We start from the raw sequence: 24,874 nt of genomic DNA, 5'->3' as shown, positions 1-24,874 counted from the left end.
ACAATCAAAGCTGTATTGCCCTTGCCCGCAATCCGGTTTTTCATGCTCGGACAAAACACATTGAAATTCAGTACATCTACACGCGAGAGAAGGTTCTTGACGGTACCATTGTGCTCCTATTCAGCACCACTTCCGACAACGTCGCCGACATATTTACCAAATCTGTTTCTCCTCCCCTTCTCCAACGTCATACCAGCTCTCTGGGTCTTGTGCCACACCCTGGAGCTGAGAGGGGGTGTTGAGAATCAGCATCTCCAGGAGTGGCCAGCCGACCAGCCCCCATGCAGCAAGGGGGGCCAGAGGGGGTAGGCTGGCCGACCAGGCTGGTCGGCCCAGTTGGCCTGACCGACCAGGCTGGTCGGTCCAGCCAGACTGGCCGACTTCCCCCTTGGCCTGCCCTATAAAAGGGCCTCCTTCCCTTCACTTCCTATCACTTCTTCCAGCAGCTCCTCAAGGCTCTTGTCTCAGCCTGCTCCTGGCCATCTTCACCGGAGCCTCCCTTCAGCTGTTCTGTTGGCTGCCCACGCTCCCTCTGCAGATCTTCTGGTGCAGCCCCTCCAGCCTTCTTGCTCCAGGCTCCTCCTGCCTCCTCGTTGCAGGCCCCTCCAGCCTTCTTGCTCCAGGCTTCTCCTGCCTCCTCGCTGCAGGCTCATCCAGCCTCCGTGCTCCACGCTCCTTCAGCCTCCTCGCTTCAGGCTCCTTCAGCCTTCTCGTTCCTAGGCTCCAGCCTCCTCGCCTCAGGCTTCTGCCTCCTCGCTCCAGGCTCATCCAGGCTCCTCGTTCCAGGCTCCTCCAGCCTCCGTGCTCTCAGGCTCCAGCCTCCTTGTGCCCAGATCCTTTGCTCCAGTTCAGCCCCTTCTGCAGCTCCTGTTTCTCATCCTGTTCAGGACTCCTTGTATTACAGTTGCTGCCCTGGTTTATGGGCTAAGTTACAGCAGATCTGTTTGTGGCACATCTTGTTGTCTCTAGTATTCTCTGTGTGATTCTGTAGCTTCAGTTTGCTTACATCTTCCGCTGCCACTCTTGACAACTATGTCAAATGAAATGGTCTTCCAGCAGAGGAATCTTCTCCAGCATTTCATTTGTCTTCGACTAAAGTGAAGGGTTTACTGCAGCCAGTTCATGCAGGCTAGACATTGCCAATTCTAAATGAGCACCATGATTGGAATGCTTCTGCATGTGTAGTCTGCAAAAGGAGCAACTATTTTAGCTCCCTGCTTGTCATGAACAAATTTTGGGAGTGCTGTAACAAATATTGTTTACTTAGTCTACACGAGAACGTGTTATGGCGAGAAACCCCTCGGAGAGTAATGTTAAACTTAGAGCTCATATATGAGAGTCATTAGGGAACTGAGGTCGAGCATTGCATAGCTGCCATGTGGCATGAGTAGAATATTAATCCATAAACATAGCTGGCTAGGGGCCGTCAGTGTCACGGGGGCGTGAAATTCTAAGTACTTTAATGTACCACAAGACCGTGACAACTTTGGTTTTAAAAGTCCAAGTGTGGGCTTAATAATGTGTAATTAAGCGCGGCATGGTGCCTAGCACATAAGCGTAATTAATCCCTAGGCCCAAAGGCATTCCAAGGAATTAAAAGAGTGGTTGTTGGGAAATGATGATGTGGCATTTTTAATGGGCCCCCTAGAGGGCCATGTACCTTCAGTGGCCCCCCTAGAGTTCCAGGTGGCTCTAGTGCCTTCTACATGCTCCTTTGCCATTCCTGGACCTTCCTGGGCCTTCTAAACTTCACATGTGTGATTTTCTCTCTCATCTTCTCCCTTTGTTGAGATTTTGGACTGGTTTTTCAGCCTCCTTCAGTTGAATTCCGTTTTTCTTCATAACTCCTCACCCGTTTGGATTCCTCGACTTCCGTTTGGCCCGATGGCTTCCCCTCTGCCTCCCCTTCGTAGTGATATGCTTTTTCCTCCGTGCGTTTGGTAGAACGGGCAGAGCTGAGCACTTCTTTTGCTGGTCGAATTTGCAAAAGTGGCTTTTTCTGGACCTTTTTGCTTCTACCGCCTCCTGGGCCTCTCCTCTTGCAAAGCTACAGCTTTCTGTTGAATTTCGAGTGGTCCCACGCGTTGGTTGACTGGTTTTTCTCAGTTTTGGAGGACTTTTCAGCGATGAAACTTCTCCAAAACCTTCTCACTGTATTCCTCTCTAAAGCACACTTCTTTTGAGCCCAAGAACTCCCACTTCTTCGCGACAGAAGTGCTTCTTTTCGCATTTTTCAGTGGAATTCTTGCTGGTCGGCTCTTGTGAATGCTCTTTCTTCATGCCTTTGCACTCCTCTTTGGCTGAGAATGCAATTGGGCATTGGCTACTATGTCCTCTTGGCGATTGAGGACTTGGTTCGAGTTTTCAGGGCTTGGTGAGTTGTGATTTTGCTACTGCAATTTCTTTTTGCCATAAGCTATTGGTTGGCCTCGTGTGCCGTCTCTTTCTTGGCTCACAGGTGCCGAGGTACCTCTTTCTTGGCTCACAGGTGCCCAGGTAGTGCTACATGAGTCATTCTTTGGTTGGGTGCTTTGCTGATTTTATTTTGGAGCTTTGAAAAGCTTTGTGAATGCCATCTGGAAACCACTCAAAGAGAGTGCAGCTGGGGTGCAGTGTGATTGCATCTGGACAGCCAATGGAATTGCACTCGGAAAAGAGAATGCCTTTGGGTTGAGCCTATGGGTTAAGTGCACTTATGTGATGGTGTTCTATGCTTGAAAGCCTTGCGAAGGCTTAGTGAATTGGGGCTGCGTGCTCAGTTGCAGGGAAGGTCTCCCAGATGCAACTTGTAATCATTTCACTGTGAAATATAAAGAAATACCGAAAGGGGCGCCACGGTGTTTGGGGCCAATCGGGTGCACTTGTCTATGTCTATTGAGTAGGGGCATTCTAGCCTCCATCCCTTTTTCAGTGGTTTTGTTTGTGAACAAATGGGTAAATGCCAAATGGTGATCATGCAATGGTTAATGGTTGTGATATATGCTTTGTGAGCTGTAAATAAGTGCTGAAGTGATTAAAGGTTTAGTTATACTGCCCTCTGAGTGATTAGAGGCCGGTTACATTGGTTCCATTGCCGGGATACCACACACTCTTTCTCAAGAGGTGGGCCTCGGTAGTTTGGTGGAAGGATATCTTTGCTGCACTTTTTGACAGCTGAATATTACAACCATAAACATGGTGAGTACCCATGAGCAAGAGAGCTCCACAACTCCTCAAAGGAGAAGGCAGGAAAGCCTTAATGATCCAGCTAGTGTACAGCTGCAGGGAGCACAACAAATTCCTTTTGAGCAGGCCACACATGAAGCTACAACTGAGCTCAACGGTGATACTAGTTCTAGCAGTGAGTCAGATGATGCTACTATGTTGAATGCACAGCTTGCAAGTGCAGTGACTGCTTTGACTCAGCTGGCCCAAAATTTGGCTCAGATTGTGCAAACAAATGCCAAGAAGAAGAAGAAATCAACAAAGCACAAGCACGGAAAGAGTGAGTACACACATGCATCAGCTTCTCATGGCGGACCGCACACTCATGCATCAGTTTCCCATGAGGGATAGCCATCAAAAATGACTCAGAAAGTGACTTCCAAAAGAGAGGAATCACCCAAAAGAGCACTTGAGAAAGAGGTACAAAAAGTACAGCCAGTGCAACAGTATGAGCAGCCAGCACAAGGCCTTGGTTTGGGTACTTCTACTCCTCAAAATAATAATGTGCAGTCCATAAATGTGGCTCAACTACCTTAGCCATATTTGAGGCAGCAACCTGAATATTTTGGTACAGATTCTATCTTTGATGCTATGTTGATTTCACCGCCAATTGGGCATAGAAAGCAAGCCATGTATGACAATGTGGGAATGCAGCCAGGCATGCAAGCCACAGCATATGCTCCCATGCGTAATGTTCAGCCAAGCATGGCTCTCCCTAGTGAAGGGAATGCTGCAAATATACAGCCATCTTTGGGACAGCCAATATCAAATGTATATAAAGAATTTAAGGATGGTGGTTCTCATGTCAAGTTTGATACATATAATGGAGTACAGGACAGGTACAAAGCCCTCACATTCCTTCAACAGTTTGATGCTGCATTTCTTGGGGGTTTGTTTACAGAAGCATCCAAGATGAGGAAGGTTGCCACATTTTTGAAAGGCAATGCACTTAAGTGGTACACCAACCTTATGCTTCATGGAGATGCACCTGCTACTTGGCTGGAATTTGAGCAAGTGTTCTCTTCTACTTGGCTTACTCCAACTTTTGAAGTTGAAGTACTTTCACATTGGCATGACTCGTCATACAAACTTTTAGCTGAAGCAAAAGTTGTGTTCTGAACCCGTTATTATCTTGCCAGATCTTGCAAAACCCTTCGCTGTAACTTGTGATGCATGTGGGAACAGCATAGGAGGCACTTTGATGCAGGATGGCAGAGTGGTTGCATATGAGAGTAGAGTTCTCAAAGATGCTGAATTGTACTTGCAAACATACGAGAAGGAAATGTTAGCAGTGATACATGCTTTGACCACATGGAAACATTACCTTCTTGAAGCTGATTTTTATGTGCAGACAAATCATCAGTCACTTAGATATTTTTTCACGTAGAGAAAATTATCTGAAAAGCACATGAGATGGGCGAACTTCCTCTCAATGTTTCATTTTCAAATTGTACATGTGCCGGGTAACAAAAATGTCGTGGCTGATGCACTTTCCAGGAAACCACAGCCTGAAGCAGTCTCCAAGAAACCCAGTGTTTCAGCAGTGAGCATTGCTTACAACAATGTGTTAGATGTGATGAAAGATCAGTATGTTAATGATGCTGATTTTTCAACTATTTATGATCAGCTTTCTGATGGTCAAAGGCATGATCACTATATGTTGAAAGAGGGTTTCATTTTGATGCATGGACGACTCTGTATCACTGATCAGATGCGACATAAAGTCATAATGGAAAGTCATGCTCCTCCATATGCAGGACATAGGGGAATTACAGCAACAATTACAGTAGTGGAGCAATACTTTTATTGGCCATCTTTGAGGAAAGATGTGGAAGAATATGTGAGAACATGCATGGTTTGTCAAAAAGTAAAGTTTGACAGGTTGAAGGCACCTGGGTTGTTACACCCTTTGCCAATTCCGAATAGACCATGGCAAAGCATAGCTATGGATTTTGTGTTTGATCTTCCACGTACTCCTACTGGACATGATGGATTGTGGACAATAATTTGCAGGTTTAGCAAACAAGCCCACTTTGTGCCAGTAAGAAAGAAAATTACAGCAGATCAAATGGCCAAATTGTTTTTGCAACATGTCTTCAAGTATCATGGGATGCCTGAATCCATAATCAGTGATAGAGATCCGAGGATGACCAGCCTCTTTTGGAGAGGACTGTTTGAAAATATGGGCACTACGCTGAATTTTTCGTGATCTTTTCACCCTCAGTCTGATGGACAATTGGAGAGGAAAACTCTACCATCTTGGATATGTTCAAATGCTATGTCTCAGACCACAAAAGCAAATGGGAGCATTATTTGCCTTTGCTGGAATATGCTTACAATAATACGGTACACACATCCACAGGTAAAGCACCTTTTGAAATAGTGGAAGGTGCTAGGAAGATACCTCCCATTTTGCATACAAAAGAGAAAATCTTCGAAGCTGATCGTTTTGTGGAAAGCCTTGAAGAGGCTTACAAGAAGATCAAATATGCCTTGCAAAGAAGTCAGGACAGGCAGAAAAGAGCAGCAGATAAGCACCACAGGGAATTGGTATTCACAGAAGGTGATTGGGTTTTGCTGCGTTTTCAGAAGGCAAGGCTGAAAAATAAGAAAGGCAAGGAAAGGTTGTACACAAAGCTGAACATGCGTTACTATGGTCCTTTCCAGGTTTCTGAAAAGATAAACGAGGTAGCTTACAGGCTGAAGTTGCCTCCGCATTGGAAGATACATAATGCCTTTCATGTGAGCTTATTAAAGTAATATCATGGAGATATTCCCGAGGATTTACCTGATGAGGTGCAGCCTGAAGTGGAAGAACAGGATGAACTTCTGGTCCCAGAGTAGATTTTGGCACACAGGGATAGAAAGCTCAAGGGTAAAGTTATCCGTTGCTACTTGGTAAAATTTCAAAATTACCCATCACTTGATGCGAAATGGATGGAGGAAGGTGAACTGGCAGATTCACCTGGGATATTGCAGCTTTACCTTGATGCTTTCCAATTGGAGCCGACTGCGGTCCAGGCTCCTACAGGTAGTTCAGCAGAGCGAGCGTCTGGAGCATTATCTGGTGTTCGAGAGGGCGGTAGCACCTCCACTCCCTCAGTACAGACAGGCTCACTGTGATTTCATGAGGTCGCTTGATGACACTGTATGTTTCATCCGAGATACTGAGCTGACAGTATTTCTGCTGTGAGACTTCATGATATTGATGCATCTTGACTATTGATCGCCGAGGATCACATAGATTTTGAGCAGTGTATATGGATGGATGCATGCCTCTCCTAGCCATATTTTCACTGTCTTTGTATACTATAGCTGCGGCTTTCTTGTATACTCTTTTATGCTATATTTCATGCTCGCTCCTGTGTTTTGGGGCAGCAAACTGTGGTTTGCTGTTTCAAAGTACTTTAATGTACTACAAGACCGTGACAACTTTGGTTTTAAAAGTCCAAGCGTGGGCTTAATAATGTGTAATTAAACGCGGCATGGTGCCTAGCACATAAGCGTAATTAATCCCTAGGCCCAAAGGCATTCCAAGGAATTAAAAGAGTGGTTGTTGGGAAATGATGATGTGGCATTTTTAATGGGCTCCTTAGAGGGCCATGCACCTTCAGTGGTTCCCCTAGAGTTCCAGGTGGCTCTAGTGCCTTTTACATGCTCCTTTGCCATTCTTGGACCTTCCTGGGCCTTCTAAACTTCACATGTGTGGTTTTCTCTCTCATCTTCTCCCTTTGTTGAGATTTTGGACTGGTTTTTCAGCCTCCTTCAGCTGAATTCCGTTTTTCTTCATAACTGTTCACCCGTTTGGATTCCTCGACTTCCGTTTGGCCCGATGGCTTCCCCTCTGCCTCCCCCCTCCCCTTCGTAGTGATATGCTTTTCCCTCCGTACGTTTGGTAGAACGGGCAGAGCTGAGCACTTCTTTTGCTGGTCGAATTCGCAAAAGTGGTTTTTTTTGGACCTTTTTGCTTCTACCGCCTCCTGGGCCTCTCCTCTTGCAAAGCTACAGCTTTCTGTTGAATTTCGAGTGGTTTCACGCGTTGGTTGACTGGTTTTTCTCAGTTTTGGAGAACTTTCCGGCGATGAAACTTCTCCAAAACCTTCTCAATGCATTCCTCTCTGAAGCACGCTTCTTTTGAGCCCAAGAACTCCCACTTCTTCGGGACAGAAGTGCTTCTTTTCGCATTTTTCAGTGGAATTCTTGCTGGTCGGCTCTTGTAAATGCTCTTTCTTCATGCCTTTGCACTCCTCTTTGGCTGAGAATGCAATTGGGCATTGGCTACTATGTCCTCTTGGCGATTGAGGAGTTGGTTCGAGTTTTCAGGGCTTGGTGAGTTGTGATTTTGCTACTGCAATTTCTTTTTGCCATAAGCTATGGTTGGCCTCGTCTGCCGTCTCTTTCTTGCCTCACAGGTGCCCAGGCAGTGTTACATGAGTCATTCTTTGGTTGGGTACTTTGCTGATTTTATTTTGGAGCTTTGAAAAGCTTTGTGAATGCCATCTGTGTCACCTAAATTTTCTAATCTAACCTCTACTGCAGATCACGGGAGCAGCACCATGATTCTCCTCCCAGCCAATTCTTGCTAAGGCTACAAGCGAGGCAGAGAGCTACGTTACCAAAATCCACGTGTATCAAATCCTTCTCTTCTCTCTCTAGCCTTAGCAAACCCCAAATCCCTAGATAGATCTAGATGCCACATGTCATCCATATAGGGCCTTCCTAATGCAACATTTCACCCCTCTCTTGGGATGCATTTAATTCCTTGCCCCTAGGCACAATCTTAGCACTAGGCCCTTGGTCTCAGATCTATCTAGTCTGGTGCTATCAGCCCTCACCTAGGACCTTGACATTAAATCCCTCCCGATCATTTACATGAAGCGCAAACGCATATATTACAGAGATAGATCCTTTAAGGGAAATGTCGACTGATTCTTCCGAGGTCATGCTACCTCAGCTAGAGCGTAACATTCCTTCCCTCTTCAGACATCAGCGTCCTCGATGATAAAGTCTGGGAACACTCTCCGCAACTGATATACGGATTCCCAGGTAGCTTCGGATAGAGGCTGACCATGCCATGCAACCAACACCGTGGGTATCTTCCGATTTCGTATTTGCAATGTTCCTCGGTCCAGGATTCTTGTTGGTTTGCGCCTTGCAATATCCTCTATCTCCTGAAACAAAACCACACCTTCGATTAGTGAGTCACCAGTATGTAAAAATTTCTTTAAACGTGAAACATGAAAAACCGGGTGCACCTTACACCCCTGTGGCAATTCTAATTTATAGGCTACACTGCCTATTCTCTTTAGAATTAACCACGGCCCACAGTATCGAGGTGATAACTTAGCACACTCTCTTGAAGTCAACGACTTCGAGTGCGAAGGAATTCTGAGAAAAACTTTTTCTCCTTCTTCAAATACTCTTATAGACCGATTTTCATCCGCATACACCTTGGCTCTATCCATAGCCTGGCGGATATTAGCTCTCGCAAGTGCTAGCATCTCCCGCATCTGAACTACAAAGTTCGCGGCACTAGGCACTTTCTGAGGTACTCCAACTATAGTTGGATTGGCTGGTCTATAACCATAGTTCAGCTCAAACGGACTGAACCTAGTAGATGAATGTTTCCTATCATTGTAGGCAAACTCCAACAATGGCAACCACTTGTCCCATGTATGTTGCCTCAATGACACATATGCTCTCAGCATATCCTCTAAAGTCTGGTTGACTCTCTCCGTCTGACCATCCGTCTCAGGATGATCCCCACTACTCATTCCCAACTCAGTCCTTAGTGTCTCAAATACCGCTGTCCAAAAATGACCGGTAAATCTGACATCTCTGTCTGACACTATTCTAGGCAATCCATGCAGACGAAATATATGTCTAATAAACAAATCCGCCACTTGCGGGGCACTAACAGACTCTCTAGTCGGAATGAAGTGAGCCATCTTGGTTAGACGATCAACCACCACAAGGATAGAATTATACCCTCCTTGTGTTGCAGGTAGCCCTACAATAAAATCCATGGAAATGCTCTCCCACTTACTTAGTGGTATTTCCAAGGGCTGTAAAAGTCCGGGTGGCTTCACCTGCTTGGCCTTACTTACCTGACACGAGAAACACCGTGTCACATATTCATGAATATGCTTTTTCATCTTTGGCCAAAAGAAGTCTCGCTTCACGAGATCATATGTCTTCTCGACACCTGGATGTCCCGCATACGGGCTATCATGGCATTGTCGAATGACTCTCTGCCTGAGATCATTCTGACCAGGTACTACCACCTTGCCATTTCTAACTAGCATACCATCCCTTATGGTATATCTTGCATAAGTTTGGCCTTTTCTGGATGCCAGGTCATCCTTTTCATTTTCCCCGGGTTTTAACACATGAGTCTTAGGCCATAAGCTCTGGACAAACTCGTCCACCTTCTGAGTTTCTCTGATCTCGGTCATTAGAGCACTCTCTAATACCGTGAAACTCAGGTTGTGCATAATGCGAGACAACGCATCAGCAATCTTATTGTCTTTTCCTCTTCGGTACCGAATCGTTAGATTAAACTCCTGCATGAGCTCTGCCCACCTAGCTTGGCGGCCCCTCAAGTCAGGTTGTTTACAAAAATGTTTCAGAGTATCATGATCCACATCCACATAAAACTCTGAACCATACAGATAATGCCTCCATGTTTTCAAAGCATGGATAACAACATACAACTCCAATTCATGAGTTGACCAATTCCTTTGAGAGGGAGAAAGCTTCTTGCTTTCAAAGGCTATTGGCCTTCCCTCTTGAAGGAGGACTGCTCCTACCGCAATGCCACTTGCATCGGTTTCTAGGAACAACGGTTTCTGGGGATCAACTATTTTTAACACCGGTCCTGAGACCACAGCTTGTTTTATGGTGTTAAAACTTTCCTGTTGATTCTGTCTCCAAACAAAAGGTACTTTATCTGAGGTCAGATCAGTCAATGGCGATACTATTCCGGAATATCCTTTGATATGCCTTCTATAAAACTGGACAAATCCCAAGAATGATCGCAACGCGGTCAGACTCTGAGGGATTGGCCAAGTTAGTATCGCAGCCACTTTCTTCGGATCCATTTCTACCCCCTGTGGAGTAATTATGAACCCTAAATACTCAAGCCTAACCATACACAGTATAGTTTTCTTTTTATTCACATAAAGACTGGCTTTCCTCAAAGTACTGAACACTATTCTTAAGTGTTCACGATGCTCAGTAACACTTTTACTGAATATCAAGATATCGTCAATGAAATGTACTACGAACTTTCCGATATACGGACGTAGTAAATCGTTCATAAGCATGACGAAGGTCGCTGGAGCATTGGTAAGTCCGAAGGGCATTACCAAAAACTCATAATGACCAAACCTGCTCCTGAAAGCGGTTTTATGCACATCCTCGGCTCTAATCCGGATCTGATGGTAGCCGCACTTAAGATCTATCTTGCTGAAAATCACGGCTCCATGTAGTGCATCTAGCAAATCATCAATCCGAGCCATCGGATACCTGTGCTTAACAGTGATATTATTCAATGCTCTGTAATCTATACAGAGGCGAAATGTATCATCCTTTTTCCTCTTTAATATCACTGGTGAAGCAAAAGGTGAGAAACTTGGTTGAATCTGCCCCAACTTGAGGTATTCTTCCAGTTGCCTACGCACCTCCGCCTCTTCAGCAAAACTCATCCTATAGGGAGGTCTATTTACAGGTTCTGCCCCCGGGATCAGTTCAATCTTATGCTGAACTTTCCGCTCTGGAGGTAACCCATAAGGTAGTTCATCCCTAAAACATTCAGAGAACTCCTCTGTTATAAGATTAGCCAGCTTGGCCATCTCACCACTTTGCGTAACATCAGTGCTAGTCGAAGAATCATCCATCGACTCTACCGATGCTGTGCAAAGGTACAAAAACTCTACTTGAGCTTTTCTGATTTCCATCACGGAAACCAACGGTCCCTGAGGTATATCTCTTTCACCTCGCAAGACATAAAGCACATCATTCATCTTGAATTGATATACGGCTGGATTCTTCCTAGAATGCCACGCCATTCCCAGGGCTATATCCGCATGAGCAAGCTTGGTTATTTCAAAATCAAGCTTCTCAGCATAGTCCTGAATCCGAAGCTCTAACTGGGTAACCCTTTGGTCCCATACTTCAGTTGAACTTCCATCGGCCATCTTGACTGTATACGCATAGTCAGATGGACTTGTCTTTAATTTCAGCCTCTTCACGAGCTTGGAGTTAATCACATTGTGAGTTGACGCTGAGTCAAACAACACAATGACATCATGACTGGCCACTTGCCCTTTCATTTTGATTAACTCCGTATCATTGAAGGCTGTGTACCCCGTTGCTGCGGGCTTAGATAGGATGTTATCAGGTGCACTCGTCACTAACTTAGTAACAGACACACAGAACAAACAAGGTACTAACCTCTGAGAAGATCCCGCTAGCTGAATCTGCATCTCTTCCGCTCTGGGACTTCCCTGCATCTCCACGTCGCACTCTGAGATCACCATCTCAGCCATCCGACGATCTTTATTACGTGGACAATCTCTCCACTGATGAGGTTGAAGGCAACCAAAGCATAAGCCTTCTCTCCTCGCTTTTTCCCGCTGTTCTGGGTTCAAGGGAGATTTAGACCAAGCCCGAGCTGCCATTGGAGTTACTTTCCTCTTCACTCCAATGGTGGTACTTGGTTTAGGAGTTTCAGCCGGTCTCGCCTGCTTGGCTTGACCACTCGGCTGCGAACCACTCCCTCTACTAGCCCACTTCTTCTTAAACCCAGATTTTTTCGGATACCCATACTGGGTTCCGACCTGTGCAAACCCACTTGGCTTGCTGCCCTTGGCATCCTCGTAGTTCAGGGCTATAGCTATTGCATCATCTAGCGTGTTCGCGTACTTAGCCCGAACTTCCATTTTTATTCGATCATTCAATCCAAATATGAAATCTTTCACTTGGATTGATTGAGGCAGGGGTTCATCAACCTTCATTACACTCTCTCGAAACTTATCAGTGTATTTTGCCACTGATAAATTTCTCTGACGAAGGTTCCTATATTGATCCCAAGCTTGGGATGCCTCGTCAGGAGGTAAGAAGTGTTTCCTGAACTCTCTTTTAAACCCCTCCCAGGTAGTGGATGCTATGCCATCTTTTTGTTGTTTAATCCACCACCGATCCGCTGCCTCACTAAACATATGGGTGGCCTCGCGGATCTTTTTGATGTCATTTCTGATCTCACAAATGGCGAACGCCTCGTCCCATTTGTGTAACCAGGTCTCAATGACATCGGAGCTACGGTCGTTCATCCGACCAGAATACTTTTCCGGTCTGTAATTGGCAATATTCGGCACTTTAGCCTTTCTAGGCTCAACCGTATGGACACTAGACTCCAGTTCCATTGGAGCCTTACCCTTCTCTTCTCGAGAAGGTCTGGCAGACATACTCTGTAACGCTCTCCTAAGCTCAGATTGCCCTGCGTTGGCTTGTAATTGCTGCGCTAACAACTGTTGCAAGGCATCCTCCAGCAATGCAATCCTGCCAGATAAAGTGTGAGCTACTGGGCGCGATCCCTGCTGGGTCGGCCGGACTCCTGATTCACCAGGGTCCCTCCTGGAAGCCCCTTCTTCTGCTTCCATTTAGTTCAGTAGGTGTTTTGTTTTGGGGTTTAAAAAAAAAAAAAAAAAACACCCCTAGAACATTGTAATCACAAGCTGACACAATTCAGTGTACTGACACTCTGAACACAATTCCCTATACTAGGGAATTCCTGCAATCTGACATGCACACTAACTACGCACTTGACATAGGCATATATTCCAATCCCGCCTTTCCCTATACTAGGGAAATTTCTGCAAATTAACTCAGACTCAAGTATACAGGCATCTGCACAGGCATAATCTGTCCCTATAGCATCGTAGACTGGAAACTCATATGCAAGCGGAGCATCATCAAACTAGAACAAGAGAAGGAAACACAGCATTGACAGAAGTGACAGAGTTTCCCCTGGTCTACAAACTCCGATCGAAATTTGTCTGAAGGGATCGAAAACTGTCGAGGCAGCCAGATATCCCGAAGCCTGTGGGTCCTATGCCTTCGTGTTCGCTGCGCCAAATCCTGACTACGTGCTCACCCGAGCAATTTGCTCCTGCATACCGCTCACGAGCTGCTACTGCTCCTTGGACTTTCCGTTCTTATGCAAATAGTTCCCGGACTGCCCATGTCAAAAGACTGACTTCTGCCAACGACCACCGAACATAAACAGTAGTCGAAAACCTTCGTCAACGACCCTCTGTCAGCCCCGATCAAGCCACGATCAGTGCGGGAGATGCTACGCTCAGACACGTCGCCATCGTCCAATTTCTGCGCTCTTCATCCCCCTCTTCGTCAAATCATTTGCGTAAGCCCATTCGTGGGTCAACGTGCTGCACAACGACGTTGCGATCAACGCATCGCTTTGAAAGCCTTGTGCGTCGCCCAACTCATGTACCACGTTGAAAGCCTCCCGCAATTCTGCTCCCACCAGCCTATCGACCGTAGTCACGACAGCTCCGCTCTACGTTGAAGGACCTTCTCTCTTTTCACGTCCAATCCACGTCGCAGGTCGTTCACGAACAGCCTACGCTTCACGTCCCGTCCAATCCACGTCGACCGTATGCCACCACGCTATTCTACGCTCCCTCGTTTCGTCGAGTAGCCTTACGGGAGCGCCGTCTATCACAGACTCCCGCTGTTCATCGTCACAGCACCCCGGTATCTCGACGATCCCACGCCTCTTCAGGACGTCACCCGTCCCTTCTTCTCTCACAAGGCTCTGATACCAATTGTCACCTAAATTTTCTAATCTAACCTCTACTGCAGATCACTGGAGCAGCACCATGATTCTCCTCCCAGCCAATTCTTGCTAAGGCTACAAGCGAGGCAGAGAGCTACGTTACCAAAATCCACGTGTATCAAATCCTTCTCTTCTCTCTCTAGCCTTAGCAAACCCCAAATCCCTAGATAGATCTAGATGCCACATGTCATCCATATAGGGCCTTCCTAATGCAACATTTCACCCCTCTCTTGGGATGCATTTAATTCCTTGCTCCTAGGCACAATCTTAGCACTAGGCCCTTGGTCTCAGATCTATCTAGTCTGGTGCTATCAGCCCTCACCTAGGACCTTGACATTAAATCCCTCCCGATCATTTACATGAAGCGCAAACGCATATATTACAGAGATAGATCCTTTAAGGGAAATGTCGACTGATTCTTCCGAGGTCATGCTACCTCAGCTAGAGCGTAACAATCTGGAAACCACTCAAAGAGAGTGCAGCTGGGGTGCAGTGTGATTGCATTTGGACAGCCAATGGAATTGCACTCGGAAAAGAGAATGCCTTTGGGTTGAGCCTTTGGGTTGAGTGCACTTATGTGATGGTGTTCTATGCTTGAAAGCCTTGCGAAGGCTTAGTGAATTGGGGCTGCGTGCTCAGTTGCAGGGAAGGTCTCCCAGATGCAACTTGTAATCATTTCACTGTGAAATATAAAGAAATACCGAAAGGGGCACCACGGTGTTTGGGGCCAATCGGGTGCACTTGTCTATGTCTGTTGAGCAGGGGCATTCTAGCCTCCATCCCTTTTTCAGTGGTTTTGTTTGTGAACAAATGGGTAAATGCCAAATGGTGATCATGCAATGGTTAATGGTTGTGATATATGCTTTGTGAGCTGAAAATAAGTGCTCAAGTGATTAAAGGTTTAGTTCCACTGCCCTCTGAGTGATAAGAGGCCGGTTATAGTCAGCCTATAAACTATAAGGCCTGCAAATCGCTAACCTAATGCATCTTACACTCATGAAGTCTGGAGCGTGGTTACGATCAAAACAAGGCTTCCTACAGGCTAAGGGCTTGCCAGGTAAGTAGGACTTTTAATCCTCTTGCCCTGTTGCCATCCAGCCCATGACAGCTCTTTGTAAAGTTTCAGTCATGCATTTCCATTCATGAAATTCTACTACCTTTAGGATATATAATCTCCGTTGTAATTGAGCATCAAAGTTTGTACTGGAGATTCGAAAAGCATTGAACTTTTGTGGAATTAACTCTGTTTCATACCTCAGCAATCGAGCCTCCCATTGGAGAGCAATTGTGTACGGCGACTGCTTATGTTGTTTTCATTGTGAGTGCAAATGATTCCTTGTAATCAAATGCCTCCTCTTGCGTATTTCTCTTGGTTATTGTATGGCCTTATATACTTCGCAGATTGCCATATGACTCTTACTTGGACCTGCTGTATCCACTTTGTTCTCTTGATATTCTTCTCACTTGGCTCTCAAAAGATAATGGGAATGCATGAAGGCTTAGTTTTTTTGGGGTTTCCAAATTGTGTATGCTTATCAAGGTTGTTTTTGGAAGATTTGCCTCCTTTGTGAAGGTGGTTTAAATGGCATTTTGGTGTGATTGTGCAAAGGCAGGTTTTGACTCCTTTCATGGCTCTGAATCATATTTAGGGCGGATTGTATGTGTCACTCTTGGATCGTGCCTATGTGAATGCTGGATTTTAGTAGGGGTTATGGAGTCTGTTTAAACTTATGTCCACTTTTAGTAAAGAAGCAGAGTGGATTTGAATACATTTTGAAATTGTATCCTTTTGTGGTTGTAGGTAACGACTCGGAAGTTATGGCGACAAGTTGGGGAGAGGTTCAAACCTCCGAAGTAATGCTTCTTTCAAATCGACATTGCTTACTTTAACCCTGTTTTGAATTTTCAACTGAAAAGCATTCTATTGGGAAGAGGTTCAAACCTCCAAGTAACGGTTTTTTCAAATTGAGATTCCTTGCTTTAATGCCAGATAACAATTTTATTTTTCTTTCTTGGCTAGTTTAAGGAAAATGGCTGCTTGCATTATGTTTATTTCAAAATTCAGGGAATGTAGCTATATGTTTGAGATATGACTATTGAAAAGTTTGTTTTCATATCTTGTTTTCAGGACATGTACAACTGTATCATGGTTATTTCGTGGATTTTATGAGAAGGTAAGGCACCTAAATCGACACAATTGATGTGATAATTGATAGATGATGCTGTCTCTCTCTCTCTCTCATATGCATACACTGACGCAGATGTAGACATAGACTCACATGTAGCACTTAACTCATGCATGCATGATTTCATGCTCACGTGCATGATTTGACATGCACTATGCATGCAAGATGTCCCATGCACACACACTTGCATGATCTCACATGTGCATGCACACACGCACTTGCACACAATATTTGTTCACACATAATATTTCGTGCACACATATGCACATTCCTAAGGTTCTTCATCCAAATGTGCTAGTACACACGAGGTATTTCACATCTCTGCAAGATTGCTGCACACCCACACGAACGATTTCACACTCACGCACGCACCTAAGATTTTGTGCACACGTATGCAAGTGCATGCTTGCAAGATTTCATTCATATGCACACATGGTTACCAGATTTTGCATTCCCATACAAGTATGCAGGCATGCAATATTTCAGACACAAAATATTTCATGAACAAGAATATATGCAACACATGATTTCAAGCACGCACATACATATGCATCATGACATGTATCCACCACATCCTAAGAGTGTGCACATGTTTGTTTTGGATGTCCTTTCTTTTATTAAGCTCTACATTATGAGGGAGGGTGCATTCAATGGGATGGATGGTGCAAACTTTGCAGCTTGTTCCCCAGTTCAAGGCTATGTAGTATCTTCATTCTTTTTGGTTCATTTGATTTGTAAATCTGGTACGGTTCAGTTATGTATGTTTCATTTACAAACCTTCTGACACATTAACGTTGAATTACTTTACATGGATACTTTCTTATAAAAAGTCTAAACTAGGTGGTCCTTGTCGGCAGCAGCATAGGCTGTCACTGTAGAATCCTGTGGGATAGAATAGATGCATCTTGGAAGGGAAGTGAGAGCACAAGATGAAGCCAAAATGTAGTTCTCTGTTATAGATTGTGAGAGAGAGGACTCTCTCTTATAGAAAGGGGGAGAAGGTAGCACCTTCCCTACATCAGTGGCAATCAGGCCCTACATCAGTGGGAATCAGTCCCTACATCAGTGGGACTGGCCTAAATCAAAGGAACCTCCCATGTGGGGGCCTTTGGCTTACATCATCACTTAGGTCACACACTAGACACATCATAGCACTTGATGTGCCTTTACAACACACACAAACACACATGTTACTCCCCTAGATGCACACATGCACCATAGAGCAAGCCCTTGATCACACTTATCCCAACATACCCCCCCTCAAGGGGTTGCCTCTTGCAATGTCAAGGATACATCTAGTCTCATAGTTTCTCATGCCATCTCATGGTGGTCAAGGATAAATCTATGGCTAGGATCTCATGCTAGCAAGGGTTCCCAAGGGTGTGAGGTTCACAGAAATGGGATAGACAAAACACATATCACATGGTCTACATCATATGGTGACCAGAGGTGATTTACAAAAGACATAACATATGACATTCTTTTTGGAGTACTACTCCAGGCAGAGAACCTCAAAATTTGACCAAGTGATGATAAACAAAAATTCAAAAGACAAATTGCTTAAAAAGCATAGTCTTTATTTTTAAAGTTTGATTCTTCATTTGCTGATGGAGTTCTTCCTTCAGCCAGATTTGCTTTGTTGTTGAAGTAGCCCTTCTTCACAAGAAATGCTTGATTCTCTTTGTTGTTCTTCATGGAATAACACATTCCCTTTTCCAATTGTAGGCAAAGGAACTTAATAAGCAAGATATATTTGAAGCATTTTCCTTGTGCACCAAATACTGTGTGTAGATGATCCCAAGCTTCATGTGAAGTTTCAAAGCCATCGATGTGGTGAATGTATGAGTCACTTAATCCCAAAGCAATGATAGCAAGAGCCTTCTTGTCTTTGATCAACCAATTAGCTTCTTCTTTTGTAGACTTCTTTTCCTTTCCATTCACAACATACCATATCTCCATAAACTTAGCTTTTGTTTGCCAAGTATGGAAATTAGTTCCATCAAAGTTCTCTACTTGCTTGGGTTTAGTCATCTTTATAATTCAAGTACTCATCAAAAGAGAATCACATAGTCATCATTCTAAATGTAGAGTATAAGGACACTTATGGACAACTGGCAGGAATCAATTCAACAGCATGGCACATAAATCTCGAATAGGTAATTGTTGTGGTAGGTCCTCAGGAACTACAAAGGTCATGGGTTGGCACAGAGAGATGGGATATAACAGCCGTTAATATACTAGATGATGCATGTGAAATCAGGGAGATAGTGATGCAAAAAGTGCTACAAAAACTAGGCAAAACCCTAGGACAAAAACGCAGTTCTACAAACGGAAGTGAACTCAATGGACAGCTATTGAATGCGGAAATGACTCGGGGAAGACATCTCCATTTTAAAAAGCATCTAATTTGCAAAATTCGAATTGATTCACATGATCTCGAGGTGTATTGGGGGATGACCCAGGATCCCCAGAAAAGAAAGAACTCGTAGAATCTTCCCCACAGAGGAGGTAAAAAATGAGCAGCATGTACTCCTAAGATGTAGAGCCTACACACATCAGGGAAGGTCACGGGAGTAGAAGAGATAATCTGAAACATCCGTTGGAGCAGCCAGCCAAAAAACTAGAAAGCTACTTGAAAGGGATGTTTCTACATAAGAAATTTGTAATATTTTCTCATTAGATGTAAAGAACCACTATCAGTTGATAGTGAGTACCAGTCCCGTAGATCCTGAAGCATCTTACACCACTTTAATACAATCGTATCCTCTCTCTCTCTCTCTCTCTCTCTCTCTCTCTCTCTCTCTCTCCCCCCCCCTTCCTCCTCCTCCTTGCTGCCAACTCTCTCTCTCTCTCTCGCTCTCTATCAGCCCCCAACCCCTGTACCTACTGTACAGTACCACCGTGCGTACTCGTATCGGTTGCCCATACCTGCTGTACAGTACCCTGATACCTACCTGTACCTAATGTACATTATCCCCTACCTATCATACGGAGCCGTACTGACTGTCGCCTCCATCGCGTTCACGTGTTGTACGGTGTACAGCATCGTCATTCGACACTGTTCGCCTCCATCCGTACAGCATCTATACTTGCTGTACGATGCACCTGCACCTATTTTTAGGGATTCATACTTGTTGGTGCCGCTATCACGGGACACCTTGCTGGCCTCCATCACGGAATAAACCAATCCCGAGTTGGATGCCGGGCCCTGCTTGGCGTGGCTTGATTCCGACTGCTGTGAGCAGTCCCTAAGCTTTGCCTAGGGAGTACCTTGCTACTACAAGCAGCCCTACCGGGCCTTGCATGTGCTGATGTACCCTATTGACTTGGTTGCCTGGGTCCCCCATGCGTTGGATCAGCTTGTTGGCTTCTTAGGTTTCCCTCTCTTTCACTTCGTTGTAGACGTCAGCTTTTTACCTTATTGCTAACATTTTCAGCCAGTTTCTGAAGGGTATAAAGTGTGCTATATATGGATGCCTAATAAATCTTCCTAGTTAGAGAGGGAATGGCAGGGTGGTATGCCTCTTTTGCAAAAACGTTGGCACACAGTGCATACATGCGTATTCATTAGGTGGATCCACACGAAAGATACATATGGCTCCATGTTACATTACACCGACATGCCTCTTTCTTTGTGGCTGAATGCTATGTACCACACTATGAATTTGTGGCTCCCACAAAAGATGACCCTTTAGAGACCTTGAGATAGATATTGCAACTATCATGCAGAAAGGTTATGTTATGATTTTGGGGGATATAATGTGAGTTTTAGCAACTTTCAAATTGGGGGAAATCAAGATGAGCTTTTCTTTTGGTGTTGACTTGAATAGTGATCATTTCCTTTATTGTAGATATGAGCTGATGTGTTGGTGGAGATTAAGAACATTTGTGTAACACTTCATGAATAATTTCCTGCGTTCCTTTCCCTCCCATATCAGTGTTTTTCCTTTCTAGAGCATCAATTCTAAGCTTGAGGTCATGAATTGCCTACCGGAAATAATAAATATGCTCTTGCAGGTCTATCATGCTCACTATTTTATTGTGATGTAGGTATGCCTTTGCATATGGCGAGAACGTCTTTGAGAAAAGGTGTGGGGAGGGGACGCAGCTTCAATTTTAGAGTATGTGGGTTTGCTTGGGGTCGTGGCAAACGTCTTCATTTTAGGAGGCTCCATAGTTGGCTTGTGCAAGTCTGAGGAACCCCTCTGTTGAGATTAACCCCCAAGATGGGCCGGGGGTCAACCTAGCCTAGGGTGATCCGAGTGTTGCTGTGATGACGCCCTATGCTTGGGCTTGGACCTAGATCGCTTGGAGGCTTGCTGTGCTACCATACTGGCCTGCTATTGCTGCGTGCGACTCTACTGCTGTTGCGTGTTGAGCGCGTGGTTGTTGTTCTGTGCGTTGCATGAGCTGGTGTTCTTGCGCGTTGCTGTGCATTGCAACCATCTTTGAAAAGACAATGGTATCGAGACTTCTGGTCTCGTAGTATTCCGGGCACCTGAAAGCTCAATCTTAAGTTCAGCTTGTGTAAGCTCCTCTGCTATCCATACTTTGGTACCCTTCAACTTGTAAAATTGTCGAAGAAGCTTAATCCACTTATCTTTTGATTTCAGTGTAAGGATAGCATGACCTTTATAGTGCAAAATAGAAGCTGGCCGGGAGTTGTCATCATCCTGCTCATCATCATCCACCCATTCAATGTTTGGCAAGCTTGCTTTGATCTTTGTCAATATTTCACTATATGTGTCCTCCTCTTTGTGCCAATCTTCTCGGAGCCCCCCTATTCTATCTTCCATACCTTTCGTATCTCTCTCTCTCTCTCTCTCTCTTACCTTTCGTAACCTCCCGTACCTTTCGTACGTAACCTTTCGTAACCTCTCATACCTTCCGTAACTCTCCCATCGTACCTTTCATACCTTCTCGTACAGCCTCACTAGTACCGTCCCTTCCGTACAGCCTCCTCGTATCTTTCATACCTCCCCAGTACAACCTCTCCTGTACAGCATCCGTACCTTTTGCACTGTACCTTCCGTACAACCTCTCCCTTACCTTCCGTATAGCCGTACCTCCCAATACAGCCTCTTTCGTACATCCATACATCCGTACAACCGTACCTCTTGTACATCCTCTCCCGTACCTCCCGTATAGCCGTACAGCTGTACCTCTACCCGTCAACACCTTTCGATCCTCAATACCTCCCGTTCGTACCTAGTCTAGTCTAGTCTAATCCTAGTCTAGTTCTAGTCCTCCCTAACCTCGAGTTGGGCTAAACCCCCAACCCAACCCGGGGGTTAGGTTAAGCGAGGGGGTTCATCATACAGTCAACTATGGATTGGCCTACCCTCTCCTCCAAGTCCCCCTCAACCCCCTCAACTCCTTTAACATCCATCAGGACTCGGTACTCTACAGTTGCAGCCATGACACCCTCCCCATATGCACGGAATTACCAACAAGAAGGCTCAAAACGGCCCATCCTCGGGCAACAGGATCAGATTTTTTATTTGCAATAGGCAGTGAGAGAGCTACGATTGGAGCTGGCAGAAGTAAAGGCCCGACTTCACATCTTGGAAGGGCCTGGTAAGCAGGCAGTAATTGATGAGGCTGTAAAATCTTGTAAGGATTCCCCCCCTACCCCGTAGCTAGTCTCTACAGTCAAAGATTTTTTTTCACACTGAAGTACAAACTGCTAGGAAGGAAGTGTTTGTGGAAGTGGACAACAAAGCAAGTAAGTTTGATATCCAAGTAGAGATTAAAGAACACGAAGCTAGATGTGATAATGCGCTGAAGATTAGAATAGGGGGGCTCCCAAAAGATTGGTACAAAGAGGAGGATACATATAGTGAAATATTGACAAAGATCAAATCAAGTTTGCCCAACATCGAATGGGTGAATGATGATGAGCAGGATGATGACAACTCCAGGCCAGCTTCTATTTTGCACTATAGGGGTCATGCAATCCTTACACTGAAGTCAAAAGATATGCGGATCAAGCTTCTTCGACAATCTTACAAGCTGAAGGGCACCAAAGTATGGATAGCAGAGGAGCTTACACAAACTCAACTCAAGATTAAGGCAATTGAATTAGCTAAAGTCAAGGCTGCCAGAAAGGATGGAAAATGGGCAGTTTATCGTGAAGGGGTGGCACTAATCAGAGAGTTTAAATCAAAACCAAAAGATTCTCAGTCTTAAACTGATGTATGGCTGTTTACTCTTCCAGAATATCATGTAGGTACTGTAAATAATTGGGGTTGCTTTTTGCACTCCTTGGGAGTTGCCATGTGCCCTCCCTAAAGTAGATGTACTAGAGGGTTTCTTTCTGTCCCATAGACCTTTTGGTGTCCAGTGGACGTTAATAGCCTTTCTTTTTTTTCTTTCTTTCTAATCTTCAGCGCATTATCACATCTAGCTTTGTGTTCTTTAATCTTTGCTTGAATATCTGACTTACAAGCTTTGGTGTCCACTTCCACAATCACTTCCTTCTTAGCAGTTTGTACGTCAATGTGAACAAGATCTTCAACTCTAGAGACTAGCTGCGGGGTAGGGGGGGAATCCTTACAAGATTTTATAGCCTCATCAATTACTGCCTGCTTACCAGGCCCTTCCAGAATGTGAAGTCGAGCCTTTACTTTTGCCAGTTCCAATCGTAGCTCTCTCACTGCCTGCTGTAGATAAAAGATATGATCCTTTTGCCCAAGGATGGGTCGTTTTGAGCCTTCTTGTTGGTAATTCCGTGCATATGGAGAGGGTGTCATGGCTGCAACTGTAGAGTACCGAGTCTTGATGGATGTTGAAGGAGTTGAGGGAGTTGAGGGGGACTTGGGGGAGAGGGTAGGCAAGTAGTCCATAGTTGGCTGTCTGTTTGAACCCCCTAGCTTAACCTAACCCCCAGGTTTGGTTGGGGGTTTAGCCCAACTCGAGGTTAGGGATAGTTAGCTGCTTCTAACGGGTACAGAGGGAGAGGTACAAATGGAGATGTACAGCTTCTGTTGACGGGTGGCACAGTATTGGCTGCTTGTTGACAGGCCAGAGAGAGAGAGAGAGGCTAACGGGAGAGGAGAGGCTGAGCGAGGAGAGGCTAGCGGGAGAAAACAAGGAAAGAAATATTAAGGTCCGGGGAAGGGGGGGAGGGGAGGGAGAGAGAGAGAGAGAGAGAGAGAGAGAGAGAGAGAGAGAGAGGAGAGTCCGCGTGAGACCCTTCACGATCTATGGGACTGGCGATCACTATTAACTAAAAGTGATCCCTTACATCTAGTGAAGCGAAAAATCTTACAGCTTTGTCATGTAGTGAGTACTTGTTGGGCTAGCTTGTGAGCTAGACCCAGTACCTTGTCGCGATGTTCTAAAATCTCTTTTAAGTAGCTTCCTAGCCTTTTGGCTGGTTGCTCTAGTAGATTCTTTAGGTCTCTACTTTCCGCATAGCTTTCTCTGATGTGTCAATAGATTCAAAGGCTGAGAGGATAATCCTGTACTTGAAGACTGAAGATGCCAATCTTGAAGCCTGTCTCTTACTTCCAATGTTGGAATCGGAACCAAAGGGAGTAAGAGATCTGCAATAACTTTCCATATGGGTCTATGATGCATCCCAAGATTGTAGTGTTGGCATGTTGCTGGAAAAGAGAGAATATGCCCCTGAGTATCTACCACATCATCAATGAACCGGATGCCCAACTTCATGAGATTGTAAGCTTTGATTGGTTGTTGTACAACAAGAGGAGAGTAAAAACAGCACTCCAGTGAAGGCTTTCCATTCGAAGCGATGAAGCTATAGAAGTAGGATGGGGAGACCATTTGATGCGAGAGAGCACCTGCTTCCAATCTTGAATCAAGGCAGTAGAAAATGGGCAACCAGGGATTTTACCTTGAAACTTGCTAAGTACTACTTCCGATGGATCAACTAGCTAATGCCCATAAGCATTTGTGCGCATCTGGCCACACAAAAATGCCAACACAATAGACCATGGCTGCTTTTGCTGAAAAAAAGCCTTGGGCATAGTGATCTTTCTTGCCAACACATGAAATTTGATGTTTAGAATATTCAAACCACCATGCATTCTTGGTGAGCAAAGCAGGTCTATTTTGAGCAACCTTAAAGCTTTTTTATGAAGCTTAGTTTTCCAAAAAATCTCCATGGCTTGAGACATAAAAGAAGAGAGATCTCGAGATGACCAATGTAATAAAGGGAGGTAAAACTGGACATAAGCTAAAACAATGGACTGGACAATTCGAAGCCGAACATGCAACGGCCAAGTGGAGATCTTCCAATATTCTAATTTGTCCTGAATTTTGTTGAATACCCAAGACATGTGTTGCTTATTTCTGATTTTCCAGCCAATTGGATAACCCAAATGTCTTACTATGTTTTCCGGATGAATAATCTGGCCTGGCCAAAGGAGAGCATGCCAGTCGCAATGCTTGAGAGGCAAGAGTTTTGATTTCTGAAAATTAATTTTTAGACCAGCTGCCAACCCAAAATCAGAAAGGGTATCATCAATAAGCGAAGCTCCAGAGGACAATTCTTTGGCATGAAGAAAGAATGATCTGTATAAGCCTGTGCAATGAAAGGCCGAGAGCCAGGAATCTAAAGCCCCACTAGCTGTCCAGTATCAACCAGATGATCCATATACAG

At 44.9% G+C, this 24,874-nt stretch overlaps 1 protein-coding gene across 2 annotated transcripts in view; it reads left to right on the top strand.

Annotated features, from left to right (window-relative positions):
- Positions 1-24,874, top strand: part of LOC147901553 (AT-rich interactive domain-containing protein 6-like) — a 108,979-nt gene that overhangs the window by 13,743 nt on the left and 70,362 nt on the right. For both annotated transcript variants that reach the window (XM_087375108.1, XM_087375109.1), the window contains exons 3-4: positions 15,864-15,916; positions 16,191-16,236. In XM_087375108.1, coding sequence (XP_087231234.1) covers positions 15,864-15,916; positions 16,191-16,236 — 99 coding nt within the window. The remainder of the gene's footprint in view (positions 1-15,863; positions 15,917-16,190; positions 16,237-24,874) is intronic.

The sequence above is a fragment of the Dipteris shenzhenensis genome, chromosome 5 (assembly GCF_047967505.1).
Source record: "Dipteris shenzhenensis isolate YYH24624 ecotype China chromosome 5, Dip_SZ_1.0, whole genome shotgun sequence".
In the NCBI taxonomy this organism is placed as follows: domain Eukaryota; kingdom Viridiplantae; phylum Streptophyta; class Polypodiopsida; order Gleicheniales; family Dipteridaceae; genus Dipteris; species Dipteris shenzhenensis.
The sequence above is the reverse complement of the archived record's forward strand: the minus strand, read 5'-3'. Positions and strand labels throughout refer to the sequence as shown.